General features: G+C 43.3%; 1 protein-coding gene and 1 long non-coding RNA gene across 3 annotated transcripts in view; both read right to left on the bottom strand.

Moving 5' to 3' along the window:
* rtf2 (replication termination factor 2) overlaps positions 1–11,213 on the bottom strand; it is a 36,395-nt gene extending 25,182 nt beyond the window's left edge. For both annotated transcript variants that reach the window (XM_047346816.1, XM_047346817.1), the window contains exons 1-5: positions 11,071–11,213; positions 10,698–10,792; positions 10,386–10,479; positions 10,136–10,275; positions 7,729–7,807 (exon numbers count right to left, since the gene is read on the bottom strand). In XM_047346816.1, the coding sequence (XP_047202772.1) occupies positions 7,729–7,807; positions 10,136–10,275; positions 10,386–10,479; positions 10,698–10,792; positions 11,071–11,139 (477 nt within the window). In that variant the 5' untranslated portion in view covers positions 11,140–11,213. The remainder of the gene's footprint in view (positions 1–7,728; positions 7,808–10,135; positions 10,276–10,385; positions 10,480–10,697; positions 10,793–11,070) is intronic.
* LOC124856425 lies at positions 84–2,803 on the bottom strand. Its single transcript, XR_007035328.1, has 2 exons — positions 880–2,803; positions 84–477 (listed from the first exon to the last, which is right to left on the bottom strand). It is a non-coding gene; the product is annotated as an uncharacterized LOC124856425 (long non-coding RNA).
* Positions 11,214–12,587: the final 1,374 nt, after the last annotated feature.

The raw sequence follows: 12,587 nt of genomic DNA, 5'->3' as shown, positions 1-12,587 counted from the left end.
AATGGATGGTGACCAATAAGGTCAATGGGCTAGTTTTTCTCAGAAGATAGATACGACTCATGAAGGAGCAGACAAACTAGAAGTTTGCAGTTGCAAGTGCCTTGTATTTAAAGTGAGAAAAATTATATACATATTTACAACATCAATGAAACATTCGAATGGCCATATAAAATGCGCAAAAGAAAAACAAAATTAATCAATCAATCCCACAATTCCTTAATTGATAGACCTACACTCTTCAGTTCATCCACCCCAAGCTGGGGTTGGTTAGAGGTCCCACACAAGTTAATTATAGAGGGCTTGGTGCCGTGCAGGTCCTGGACTTACATAAGTCATATCAGAGTGGGCACAAATTGTTCGTTGGCTGCAAGGAGCCTCCTACCAGCCTGGCAGGAGAATCAGAAGTCTTCATGCACCAAAAGTGCAATCGTTCTTAGGCTCTAGGCCTGGATCTTCAGCTCGCCATCAAAACCTGGCCTAAATAATAAAATAAGACAATTTTTCCAATATATATATATTATATATAGAAAATCAAAATATTCCAGTGTACACACAAATTCAATAAATGGCACTCTTTGCACTATAAATAATTTCAATCATTTTCAGTCAATATGCATATTCAATAAATATAAAGTTCAATATAAATTACATTCATGAAGAAAAATCCAATAAATATGCACCATATAAATTAGTTGACATGAAATGTAAAAAAACAACTAAACAAGTGCTCAATAATTATTTAAAGGACTTTATTGTCCACCAAATGGGTTATTCAAACTAGTATGGGCGTCTGAATTTACATAGTCAGTAGTTTAGCAGCTACATCAACAAACAGTGACATCAATGAGCTAACGCTAAGTCACACACAGAAACACTCACCAATTCCTCAGTTTATATCTCACACAACCGGGTTTTTCTCATCTCATCTCCTCTCGGCTCACAGTAGTTGGCTCCTACAGCTCTGCTCCTCCCAACGCGTCCTAATCTTTCATACTTCCCCGCTCCAGCTAATATACCTAGCAGATAGGCTGCGGTGGTACATGTGACCCCGATACTCAACAGCGATTGGCAGTGTAGTAGAGAATTGCTGACATTATATTAAAACTATTGCGAGATTTGAGAGATAAAGGGCCTAAACAGTGAAAAATCGGAGAATGAGGAAATGGAAGTTAAAATGTACACCTGGGTTACACACAGTATGTGCTGTATTATTATTAAAAAGTGCAAGGCAAACCGCAATGAAAGTCTTACTACTATTACATTAGATAAAAAGTTCAAACACACAGCTGTAGGGTTGTACTGACCCCATATCTATCTCTATACGTTTTCTTTCATGGAAGGAAAAAGCACGACTAAAAATAAACCCTGTACAGTTAGCAGGCATGCTAGCCCCCAAAAGATACTGTGTGACAAGCACATACTAGATGAAGTCCCAACATGGAGGGTCCGTTTCTGATGAGAAAGAGTTATTTTTGGTAGTTTAAGGCCTTACTTCTGAAAAAGTCAAACAACTAGTCCATGACTGCCTTCAACAGAGACCACAAAAGAGGCCAGCTTTTGTCTCTCGCCTAATTTCTCAAAATAGCCTATCCCAGAGAAATTTTGACCACAACCTTGAAATTATGTAAAACTAAAAGGTCAGACACTAAAATAGGTTGTAATTCCAATGCTGTGAGGTTCCCATGTGGCTCCAATTGGGTCAGAAAAAAAATCCAAGTCGAGCTTAAATGTGATTAAATATCTACCAAAAGACTTGTGACAACAATAATAATGGGGAAACTAAGTACACCCACATATGATTTAAGAGCTTGCCAGGTGACTTTTGGCAGCCAGGGCTTCAAGTAGTCATTTTCTATATGACTTTATTCTCTTCGGGTCTGGGGTTATTTATTAATGAACAGCTATCTGCAGATCCTGCCACAACATTTTTTTATTTAATTAGGGTCTGACTGGGCCATTATAAACACGTTGATAAATGTCATTTTGAGGAATTCAGTTGTAGATTTGCTCTTTTGTTTGAGATCATTGACCTGCCGATGAACCTATTTCAGCCATTCTCTTGCTGTCAGATAGATGGTGTCACACTTTACTCTAAAGTACTTTGGTATACAGAGAAGTTTATTGTCAAAGATCTCAGGGTGCCCAATGTAAAAGAAGCCCAAATCATCACCTCTCCACCACTATGCCTGGCAGTTGGTATCGTGAGTTTGTGTGTGTTTAATTTTTCGCTACATGTGGCACTGTGCATTATAGATAAACATCTCTAAATTGGTCTCATTTGTCCAAAGGATATTGTTCCAGTGGTCTTGCAGTTTATTTGTATTCATGCATTTCTAAACATGAACCACCCATTTAATATATATTTTATTTTTTTACAGGCACAAACTTTAACATTCAACAACTGAACTAAAGACTAAGACATAGCTAGCTGTTTTGGCACTTCCTTTTGCTGGGACATCCACACCTGGAAAGACTGGCATCTATCCTACATTTTTTGACTTGTTTATAGTTGCCATTTCCAAGTAAAATGAAGGACTTTAAATAGTTTGTAAATAGTTTTAGAAACGTCTTTTGTACCCGAAGTCCTATGTGCAAATGGTCTTGTAATCCAAATGGATTATAAAAAAAATAATAATAATAATAATAATAACAATATGAAGTTTATTGTTCTGACAATGGAGCAATTGTCCTCTGCATTTAACCTATCCCTTAAGGTGCGTTCACACCGAACGCGGATTCTGCGACTATTTTGCCTCATTTGTGTGCTTTTGCCCGCTTGACATTCCACGTGAACTCCGCGTTGGCATTTTGCAACAAGCGGCAACGCTTCGCCGCGTCATCAAATAGGAAGAGCTTACATCTGCTGCTTGCTGGTTTCAACTGAACATGGCGGACATGGATTTCACGGATAATTACGTTGTTTTACCTGTGGAGAGCCGAAAAACGCTGTCGATGTCAACGTCCCTGGGTTCACGAGATTCTTCAGGGACGGGAACAATTCGAAGAGTACCACCACCTACTCCAGGTCAATTTCCAGGTCGATTTCAGCGGTACTTCCGTCTATCCAGGGCCCAGTTCGAAGATCTGCTGTCCCGCGTTGGGAGACAAATCGGCCTCCGGGACAACAACTACCGGCGCTGTATCCCTGCTCCTGAACGCCTGTCCATCTGTCTTCGGTGAGTAAATAAATCTCAGCTCAGTAAAAAAAACAGCCGATGTTTAATGTCCACATCTCCTAAATATAAGATATTTGTGCCTAAACATAACCAGGCCAGGTCCTTTCTGTACTTGTCTCGGTAAAAGTAATTAGTTGAGTCATACAACTCTGGCTTGCCGCACACCGCCACTATGATCTGGTCCTTCATCTTCACTGACAACTGCTTCTTCTCCGCTGCGGTCTTTCACCCTACGTCACAGCCATATCCAGTCCCTGATTGGTTGACGCGACGCGAATTTAGGAAAAAGTTCAGATTTTTGAACTTGTCCATTGCTCTCGCTCCGCTCCCGCTTCGCTCGGCGCGCTGCGTCCTTCGTCTCCTTTGCACCACGCCGCTCCTGAACGCACCTCTACATAGGGATAACATGTAAATCGGCCGCTCCTATGGCAGAATCCGCGTTCGGTGTGAACGCACCACTATGAAGCATTAGGCTGCCATTGTGTGGCGTCCGGGGAGCATTAAGGCATTAAGGGTCTTGCTCAGGGACAGAGAGTGGCAGGTTGTGGGATAACGTCTCCAGATTTTCATGGACTGATGGAACAATTACTTCAATTTTTTTTTTTTTTTTTTACCGTGTCCTGTCCGGCAGAGTATCGCTCAGAATTGTTGTCTGAGTGCCAAGAAATTGCCCAACAGATTTACTTTCACAAGCGGAGCATCACAGCTAATGCTTTAAAGCTCTGCTTGATATTTATAAAAGAAATTTATTATAAACTTCTTTGGGAATATTTCAATTGTTACGGACAGGGAGACTGAAATGAAAAGGAAAACAGAAGTTTGAAAAAGAGAGAGACGGGGCAAAAGGAAAAAAGGGGAGAAAATAAGGAAAGAGTGGAGGAGAGAAAGAAGGATGAAGAGAATAAAAGATTACACCCTGCTTGCATATACACCCGCAGCAGTTTTTTTTTGTTTTTAACAAAATAGCACACGGTGTTTATGAATGTAAAATGTACTTAGTGAGAGGTGCAGCCCAATATAGAGCATCTGTGTATCTGTCAACACCTGAAGCTTAACACCTGTGAGTATGAGTGTGGACGCGCTTTGTAAACAAGGTTTCTCCACAAAAATATGCAATAGGGAGTTTGAGGACCCGCCGACCTGCCCCGTGGTCCCCGGGCGGACACTGAGGAGATTCGAGCCACAGACATCCAAAGGCCCCCCAAAGCACAGGAACCCCAGGAGAACCACCGCCGGGACTACCGCTACCCCCCAGAGAAGAGCAGTGGAGAGTCCCAGGGGAACCACCCAGCAGCGACAGTGAAGAAGCCCCAGGGAGCCGCAGCGACGAGCCCGCAGGCCCCGCCGGCAGCCGTCCACGCCCGAGCAGATCCAGCCATGGACCCAGAGACCCAAAACCCAGGGACACACCACCCCCCAACCAGAGGCACAACAGAGCCCAGGGGCCAGGCCCAAGCAAGCAGCCACCGGGAGTGAGCCAGCACACACCAAAGCACCCAGCCCCGGACACCGAGAACCCCAAGTGCACCAGCGGGCAGAGACTCCAACCACCGGCAGGTAGGGTGGCGGGGAGGAAATAGCCCCGCCATAAGATGGGGGGGCCTAGGCTGGTCCAGGAAAGGGAGCGGTCCAAGACCCAACATGCCACAAAAAAAAAACAGGCACTCACAGTCACAATCACCCACTTCCACCCTCATGCATACATGTAAAATCACTCGCACCCATCGTAAAGACAAACAACAATGGACGTCATACACTCATTCACACTCCCCATGCATACTCTATACTCCCAGGTCCAGGCGCCGGTACCCCCTAAGGGCAACCAGCCCTCGGACCCAGGAGGTAGTCCCCGTCCCTCTTGGGGCAAAGACAGGCAGACAGCCCCGGCCCGGCCCCCGCCCCGAACCCAGTCCCCAACAACCCCCATCCACCTCCGGAGAGGGGGCTATGTACAAAAGAGGGGTCCACATGGCCCAAACCAGCCCGCCAACCAGAGTCGCCCCAGGACGGAGCAGTCCCGACCCCAGAATGAGCTCCGATTCCAATCCCATGAGCCTCCCACCCCCAGTGAACCCCAACATGAACCTCCCCACAGGCCACCCCCAACAAGGACACCAATATCAAACACATGTCCCCAAACGCCACGATCACCTTCCCCCACAGGGGAACACCCCCACAGGTGAATTCCATAGGCGAGAGGCCGATGAAGCCACACCCACCCAAGCGCAAGCTCCACACTCAGCCCCGCTCCAAGCACCCCTGCCGCACCCCGCTCCCCCACCGCAATGGCAAGACAAGGGCCTCGCGCAACACCACCCCCGCCCACCGGCGCAACAGGACAGACCCCACCAAGCGGTGTCCACAACAGGACCCCCGACCCCGCAGCATGACGGGACAAACTCACCCACCCGGTACCCAGGGCCAGTGTCCACTACCATGCCTCCACAATTACTTCAATTTTACACAAATCTAACATTTTAATGACCCCAATGCCTCCTTTGTGAGTGTTCTGAAAATAAAAATTTTTTCTCAGATTCAAATTCTTATCAATTTAGAACCAAGTGGCTAGTTAAAAAGATGAAGGACCCTTACCACTCCCTGCGACAGTGGTAGGGGATCGTCTTGTAACTGGTAGGTTGCTGGTTTGAACCCCTGCTCTGTCAGTCTCAGTCAATGTGTCCTTGGGCACTTCACCCGCCATGCCTGCTGATGGTGGTCAGGAGGAATGGTTGCACCGATTGTATGGCAGCCTCCCTTCTGTCAGTGTGCCCCAGGGCAGCTGTGGCTACAATGTAACTTGCCACTGTCGGTGTATGAATGTGTGTATGAATGGGTGGATGACTGACTGTACAGGTCCTTCTCAAAATATTAGCATATTGTGATAAAGTTCATTATTTTCCATAATGTCATGATGAAAATTTAACATTCATATATTTTAGATTCATTGCACACTAACTGAAATATTTCAGGTCTTTTATTGTCTTAATACGGATGATTTTGGCATACAGCTCATGAAAACCCAAAATTCCTATCTCACAAAATTAGCATATTTCATCCGACCAATAAAAGAAAAGTGTTTTTAATACAAAAAACATCAACCTTCAAATAATCATGTACAGTTATGCACTCAATGCTTGGTCGGGAATCCTTTTGCAGAAATGACTGCTTCAATGCGGCGTGGCATGGAGGCAATCAGCCTGTGGCACTGCTGAGGTCTTATGGAGGCCCAGGATGCTTCGATAGCGGCCTTTTGCTCATCCAGAGTGTTGGGTCTTGAGTCTCTCAACGTTCTCTTCACAATATCCCACAGATTCTCTATGGGGTTCAGGTCAAGAGAGTTGGCAGGCCAATTGAGCACAGTGATACCATGGTCAGTAAACCATTTACCAGTGGTTTTGGCACTGTGAGCAGGTGCCAGGTTGTGCTGAAAAATGAAATCTTCATCTCCATAAAGCTTTTTGGCAGATGGAAGCATGAAGTGCTCCAAAATCTCCCGATAGCTAGCTGCATTGACCTTGGCCTTGATAAAACACAGTGGACCAACACCAGCAGCTGACACGGCACCCCAGACCATCACTGACTGTGGGTACTTGACACTGGACTTCTGGCATTTTGGCATTTCCTTCTCCCCAGTCTTCCTCCAGACTCTGGCACCTTGATTTCCGAATGACATGCAGAATTTGCTTTCATCCGAAAAATGTACTTTGGACCACTGAGCAACAGTCCAGTGCTGCTTCTCTGTAGCCCAGGTCAGGCGCTTCTGCCGCTGTTTCTGGTTCAAAAGTGGCTTGACCTGGGGAATGCGGCACCTGTAGCCCATTTCCTACACACGCATGTGCACAGTGGCTGTGGATGTTTCTACTCCAGACTCAGTCCACTGCTTCCACAGGTCCTCCAAGGTCTGGAATCGGCCCTTCTCCACAATCTTCCTCATGGTCCGGTCACCTCTTCTCGTTGTGCAGCGTTTTCTGCCACACTTTTTTCTTCCCACTGAGGTACCTTGATACAGCACTCTGGGAACAGCCTATTCGTTCAGAAATTTCTTTCTGTGTCTTACCCTCTTGCTAGAGGGTGTCAATAGTGGCCTTCTGGACAGCAGTCAGGTCAGCAGTCTTACCCATGAGTGGGGTTTTGAGTGATGAACCAGGCTGGGAGTTTTAAAGGCCTCAGGAATCTTTTGCAGATGTTTAGAGTTAACACGTTGATTCAGATGATTAGGTTCATAGCTCGTTTAGAGACCCTTTTAATGATATGCTAATTTTGTGAGATAGGAATTTTGGGTTTTCATGAGCTGTATGCCAAAATCATCCGTATTAAGACAATAAAAGACCTGAAATATTTCAGTTAGTGTGCAATGAATCTAAAATATATGAATGTTAAATTTTCATCATGACATTATGGAAAATAATGAACTTTATCACAATATGCTAATATTTTGAGAAGGACCTGTAGTGTAACGTGCTTTGGGGTCTCTTGGACTTGATAAAGCGCTATACAAGTGCAGGCCATTTACCAATAAAATAGAGAAGAATAGAAACAAAACAAAGTTTACCTTATGGCAGATTTCGGTCTTAACCTCCTTAAGGGCCCTGTCTGAAAACACACAGCCACAGGACTGCAAGTAACAGAACCTAAAAACAAAACAAATAAAACACTAGCAGTTTTTCAGCTTTTTTCAAGATCCTCGAGTATCTAAGGATCATTTATTAAACAAAGAAAACATGTGATTTATTTTTGTTGGCCAATCACTAGATTTGTTAAGCATACCAAAGTATTTTAATAATCAAGGCCAAAATTCCAGTTGATTATTAGCTGATACATGTATGTTAAACTTTAAACCAGTAGAGTACTGAAAATTGCACAAAAAGACACAACATTCCTAAGGTCCCAGAAAGCTGCACCTTTCTGGGATGAAGGTAGTGGTAGGTACAGCTTAGATTCCTGTAAATCCTTTGGCAAAGCTTCCTATTAGGGGCAACTGCTATCCACACTTCCAACACCAAGGAGGTTTTCACTACTTGTATAAGGCACATTCCCAAACACCTTTATCACCTCTCCCTGGGATGCCTTTAGAAAGCTTACAAAGAATGTATTGATATTACCTAATTAAGCAGAAATATACAAAAAGTATTGTAATCCTTTACAGCAATTCTCTGTATCCCATATACATGATGAAAGCAAAATCAGTACTTGTAAAAAAAGAGTGGCATCAGAGTTTCTAAAGGGCGTTTTACTATTAAATGAACCCCTGAGAACCTGTTGTGGACCTACATAAAAACAATTTGTGACCTTCTTTTAGGTCTTCATTATACATGTCCTTCTCAAAATATTAGCATATTGTGATAAAGTTCATTATTTTCCATAATGTCATGATGAAAATTTAACATTCATATATTTTAGATTCATTGCACACTAACTGAAATATTTCAGGTCTTTTATTGTCTTAATACGGATGATTTTGGCATACAGCTCATGAAAACCCAAAATTCCTATCTCACAAAATTAGCATATTTCATCCGACCAATAAAATAAGTGTTTTTAATACAAAAAACGTCAACCTTCAAATAATCATGTACAGTTATGCACTCAATACTTGGTCGGGAATCCTTTTGCAGAAATGACTGCTTCAATGCGGCGTGGCATGGAGGCAATCAGCCTGTGGCACTGCTGAGATCTTATGGAGGCCCAGGATGCTTCGATAGCGGCCTTTAGCTCATCCAGAGTGTTGGGTCTTGAGTCTCTCAACGTTCTCTTCACAATATCCCACAGATTCTCTATGGGGTTCAGGTCAGGAGAGTTGGCAGGCCAATTGAGCACAGTGATACCATGGTCAGTAAACCATTTACCAGTGGTTTTGGCACTGTGAGCAGGTGCCAGGTCGTGCTGAAAAATGAAATCTTCATCTCCATAAAGCTTTTCAGCAGATGGAAGCATGAAGTGTTCCACAATCTCCTGATAGCTAGCTGCATTGACCCTGCCCTTGATAAAACACAGTGGACCAACACCAGCAGCTGACACGGCACCCCAGACCATCACTGACTGTGGGTACTTGACACTGGACTTCTGGCATTTTGGCATTTCCTTCTCCCCAGTCTTCCTCCAGACTCTGGCACCATGATTTCCGAATGACATGCAGAATTTGCTTTCATCCGAAAAAAGTACTTTGGACCACTGAGCAACAGTCCAGTGCTGCTTCTCTGTAGCCCAGGTCAGGCGCTTCTGCTGCTGTTTCTGGTTCAAAAGTGGCTTGACCTGGGGAATGCAGCACCTGTAGCCCATTTCCTGCACACGCCTGTGCACGGTGGCTCTGGATGTTTCTACTCCAGACTCAGTCCACTGCTTCCGCAGGTCCCCCAAGGTCTGGAATTGGCCCTTCTCCACAATCTTCCTCAGGGTCCGGTCACCTCTTCTCGTTGTGCAGCGTTTTCTGCCACACTTTTTCCTTCCCACAGACTTCCCACTGAGGTGCCTTGATACAGCACTCTGGGAACAGCCTATTTGTTCAGAAATTTCTTTCTGTGTCTTACCCTCTTGCTTGAGGATGTCAATAATGGCCTTCTGGACAGCAGTCAGGTCGGCAGTCTTACCCATGATTGGGGTTTTGAGTGATGAACCAGGCTGGGAGTTTTAAAGGCCTCAAGAATCTTTTGCAGGTGTTTAGAGTTAACTCGTTGATTCAGATGATTAGGTTCATGGCTCGTTTAGAGACCCTTTTAATGATATGCTAATTTTGTGAGATAGGAATTTTGGGTTTTCATGAGCTGTATGCCAAAATCATCCGTATTAAGACAATAAAAGACCTGAAATATTTCAGTTAGTGTGCAATGAATCTAAAATATATGAATGTTAAATTTTTATCATGACATTATGGAAAATAATGAACTTTATCACAATATGCTAATATTTTGAGAAGGACCTGTACATTCGTAGCTTTAAGGCCCTGGAATAATATTGTTTACCTGTGCTTTCCATTCATCTCCAACCCAACAACAGGACAGATAAACATGCTGGAGTGGATGTCCTCATATCTGTCTCCTTTTGCATTTCTCCTCTCTCCTTCCCATTCAGGGTTATCAGTCAAGTTTAACTCATTTATATCCTGCAAGGACAGAAACATTTCATGTTTTAAAATAAAGATGAAACTCAGTTACTTGCCCTCTAATCCTGCTATACATCAAAATGCCAATTTTTACAATACAATAAATATACCTTAATGCCACGGATGTGCGTAACAGCCTCAGCATTTGGTCTCTCAGCAGATTTATCCAGGAGGTATTCAATGATAGCATCTTTGTTATAAAGTCTGAAAAACAACATGGAAAACACTTTCAAAGCTTCAGAGTGTAGTAATTTAACAATGCAAGGTAAGGCTGCATGACACGATCTCAAAAGAATGACCAGGAGTCCATCTTATCTATTGAATTACTAGTTTCTTATTGATGTAATATTCATGTACCAGATGATGTCTTTAATGTGGGATAGCTTTTTCGTTTTAATAAAAATATAGCGAAAACATCTTACCTGCCCAGCTCACATGCAACAATGGGCCGCCTGAGTTTTTCTTGGCTCAAGGCACAGTACTTCCATTTGGCAGCAAGTTCGGCATTCTTGTCAACCTGGGTTAATCATAAAAGCCATTAAGTAAATAGTAACGAGCTTTGTCTTTAGCTGGTTAATAATAAGAATATATGTCTCTAATTTTAAATTTTGCTTTCATTCATCTATCTTTGCGAGTAGAAATATGTCTATATGACAGAATGTGTCTCTAAATGAGGCAAAAATTGAATCACTACACGCTTATAAGTTTAGCCGTTAGCATTAGCAATGCACTGACTAGTTTCGCCAAAGGCTTTAACACAGCGCTTTAAAAGAAATAAGAAAAATGTTAACAAACCTTTTCGACTTTTTTTGGTCCTTTCACCAACTCATGTCTTTTTGGAATCGTCCCGCCATCACATCCCATCTTGAAAACTGGCTCTTAGTGAAGCTAAAGCTGGGAGCTAACACGTACAAAACTACAGCCGCTGACAGGAAGTGCTCGGGTTGTAAACAAACAAGGAGATAGCTTAAAAATTCGCGAGAGGTGGGAACTATTTAATATCGCCCCCTGGTGGTACTGCATAAACAGTGATTATGTCGCTCTCTATCACACACACATATATATATATATATATATATATATATATATATATATATATATATATATATATATATATATGTATATACACAGTACAGACCAAAGGTTTGGACACACCTTCTCATTCAAAGAGTTTTCTTTATTTTCATGACTATGAATATTGTAGCTTCACACTGAAGGCATCAAAACTATGAATTAACACATGTGGGATTATATACTGAACAAAAAAGTGTGAAACAACTGAAAATATGTATTTTATTCTAGGTTCTTCAAAGTAGCCACCTTTAGCTTTGATTACTGCTCCGCACACTCTTGGCATTCTGTTGATGAGCTTCAAGAGGTAGTCACCTGAAATGATTTTCACTTCACAGGTGTGCCCTGTCAGGTTTAATAAGTGGGATTTCAAGCCTTATAAATGGGGTTGGGACCATCTGTTGTGTTGTGCAGGAGGTGGATACAGTACACAGCTGATAGTCCTACCGAATAGACTGTTAGAATTTGTATTATGGCAAGAAAAAAGCAGCTAAGTAAAGAAAAACGAGTGGCCATCATTACTTTAAGAAATGAAGGTCAATCTGTCCGAACAATTGGGAAAACTTTGAAAGTGTCCCCAAGTGCAGTCACAAAAACCATCAATCGCTACAAAGAAACTGGCTCACATGAGGACTGCCCCAGGAAAGGAAGACCAAGAGTCACCTCTGCTGCGGACGATAAGTTCATCCGAGTCACCAGCCTCAGAAATCGCAGGTTAACAGCACCTCAGATTAGAGAACAGGTCAATGCCACACAGAGTTCTAGCAGCAGACACATCTCTAGAACAACTGTTAAGAGGAGACTGTGTGAATCAGGCCTTCATGGTAAAATAGCTGCTAGGAAACCACTGCTGAGGACAGGCAACAAGCAGAAGAGACTTGTTTGGGCTAAAGAACACAAGGAATGGACATTAGACCAGTGGAAATCTGTGGTTTGGTCTGATGAGTCCAAGTTTGAGATCTTTGGTTCCAACCACCGTGTCTTTGTGCGGCGCAGAAGAGGTGAACGGATGGAATCTACATGACTGGTTCCCACCGTGAAGCATGGAGGAGGAGGTGTGATGGTGTTGGGGTGCTTTGCTGGTGACACTGTTGGGGATTTATTCAAAATTGAAGGCATACTGAACCAGCATGGCTACCACAGCATCTTGCAGCGGCATGCTATTCCATCCGGTTTGCGTTTAGTTGGACCATCATTTATTTTTCAACAGCACAATGACCCCAAACACACCTCCAGGCTGT

This window comes from Girardinichthys multiradiatus, chromosome 20, assembly GCF_021462225.1.
Source record: "Girardinichthys multiradiatus isolate DD_20200921_A chromosome 20, DD_fGirMul_XY1, whole genome shotgun sequence".
Classification (NCBI taxonomy): Eukaryota; Metazoa; Chordata; class Actinopteri; order Cyprinodontiformes; family Goodeidae; genus Girardinichthys; species Girardinichthys multiradiatus.
This window is presented reverse-complemented; position numbering and strand designations above follow the sequence as displayed.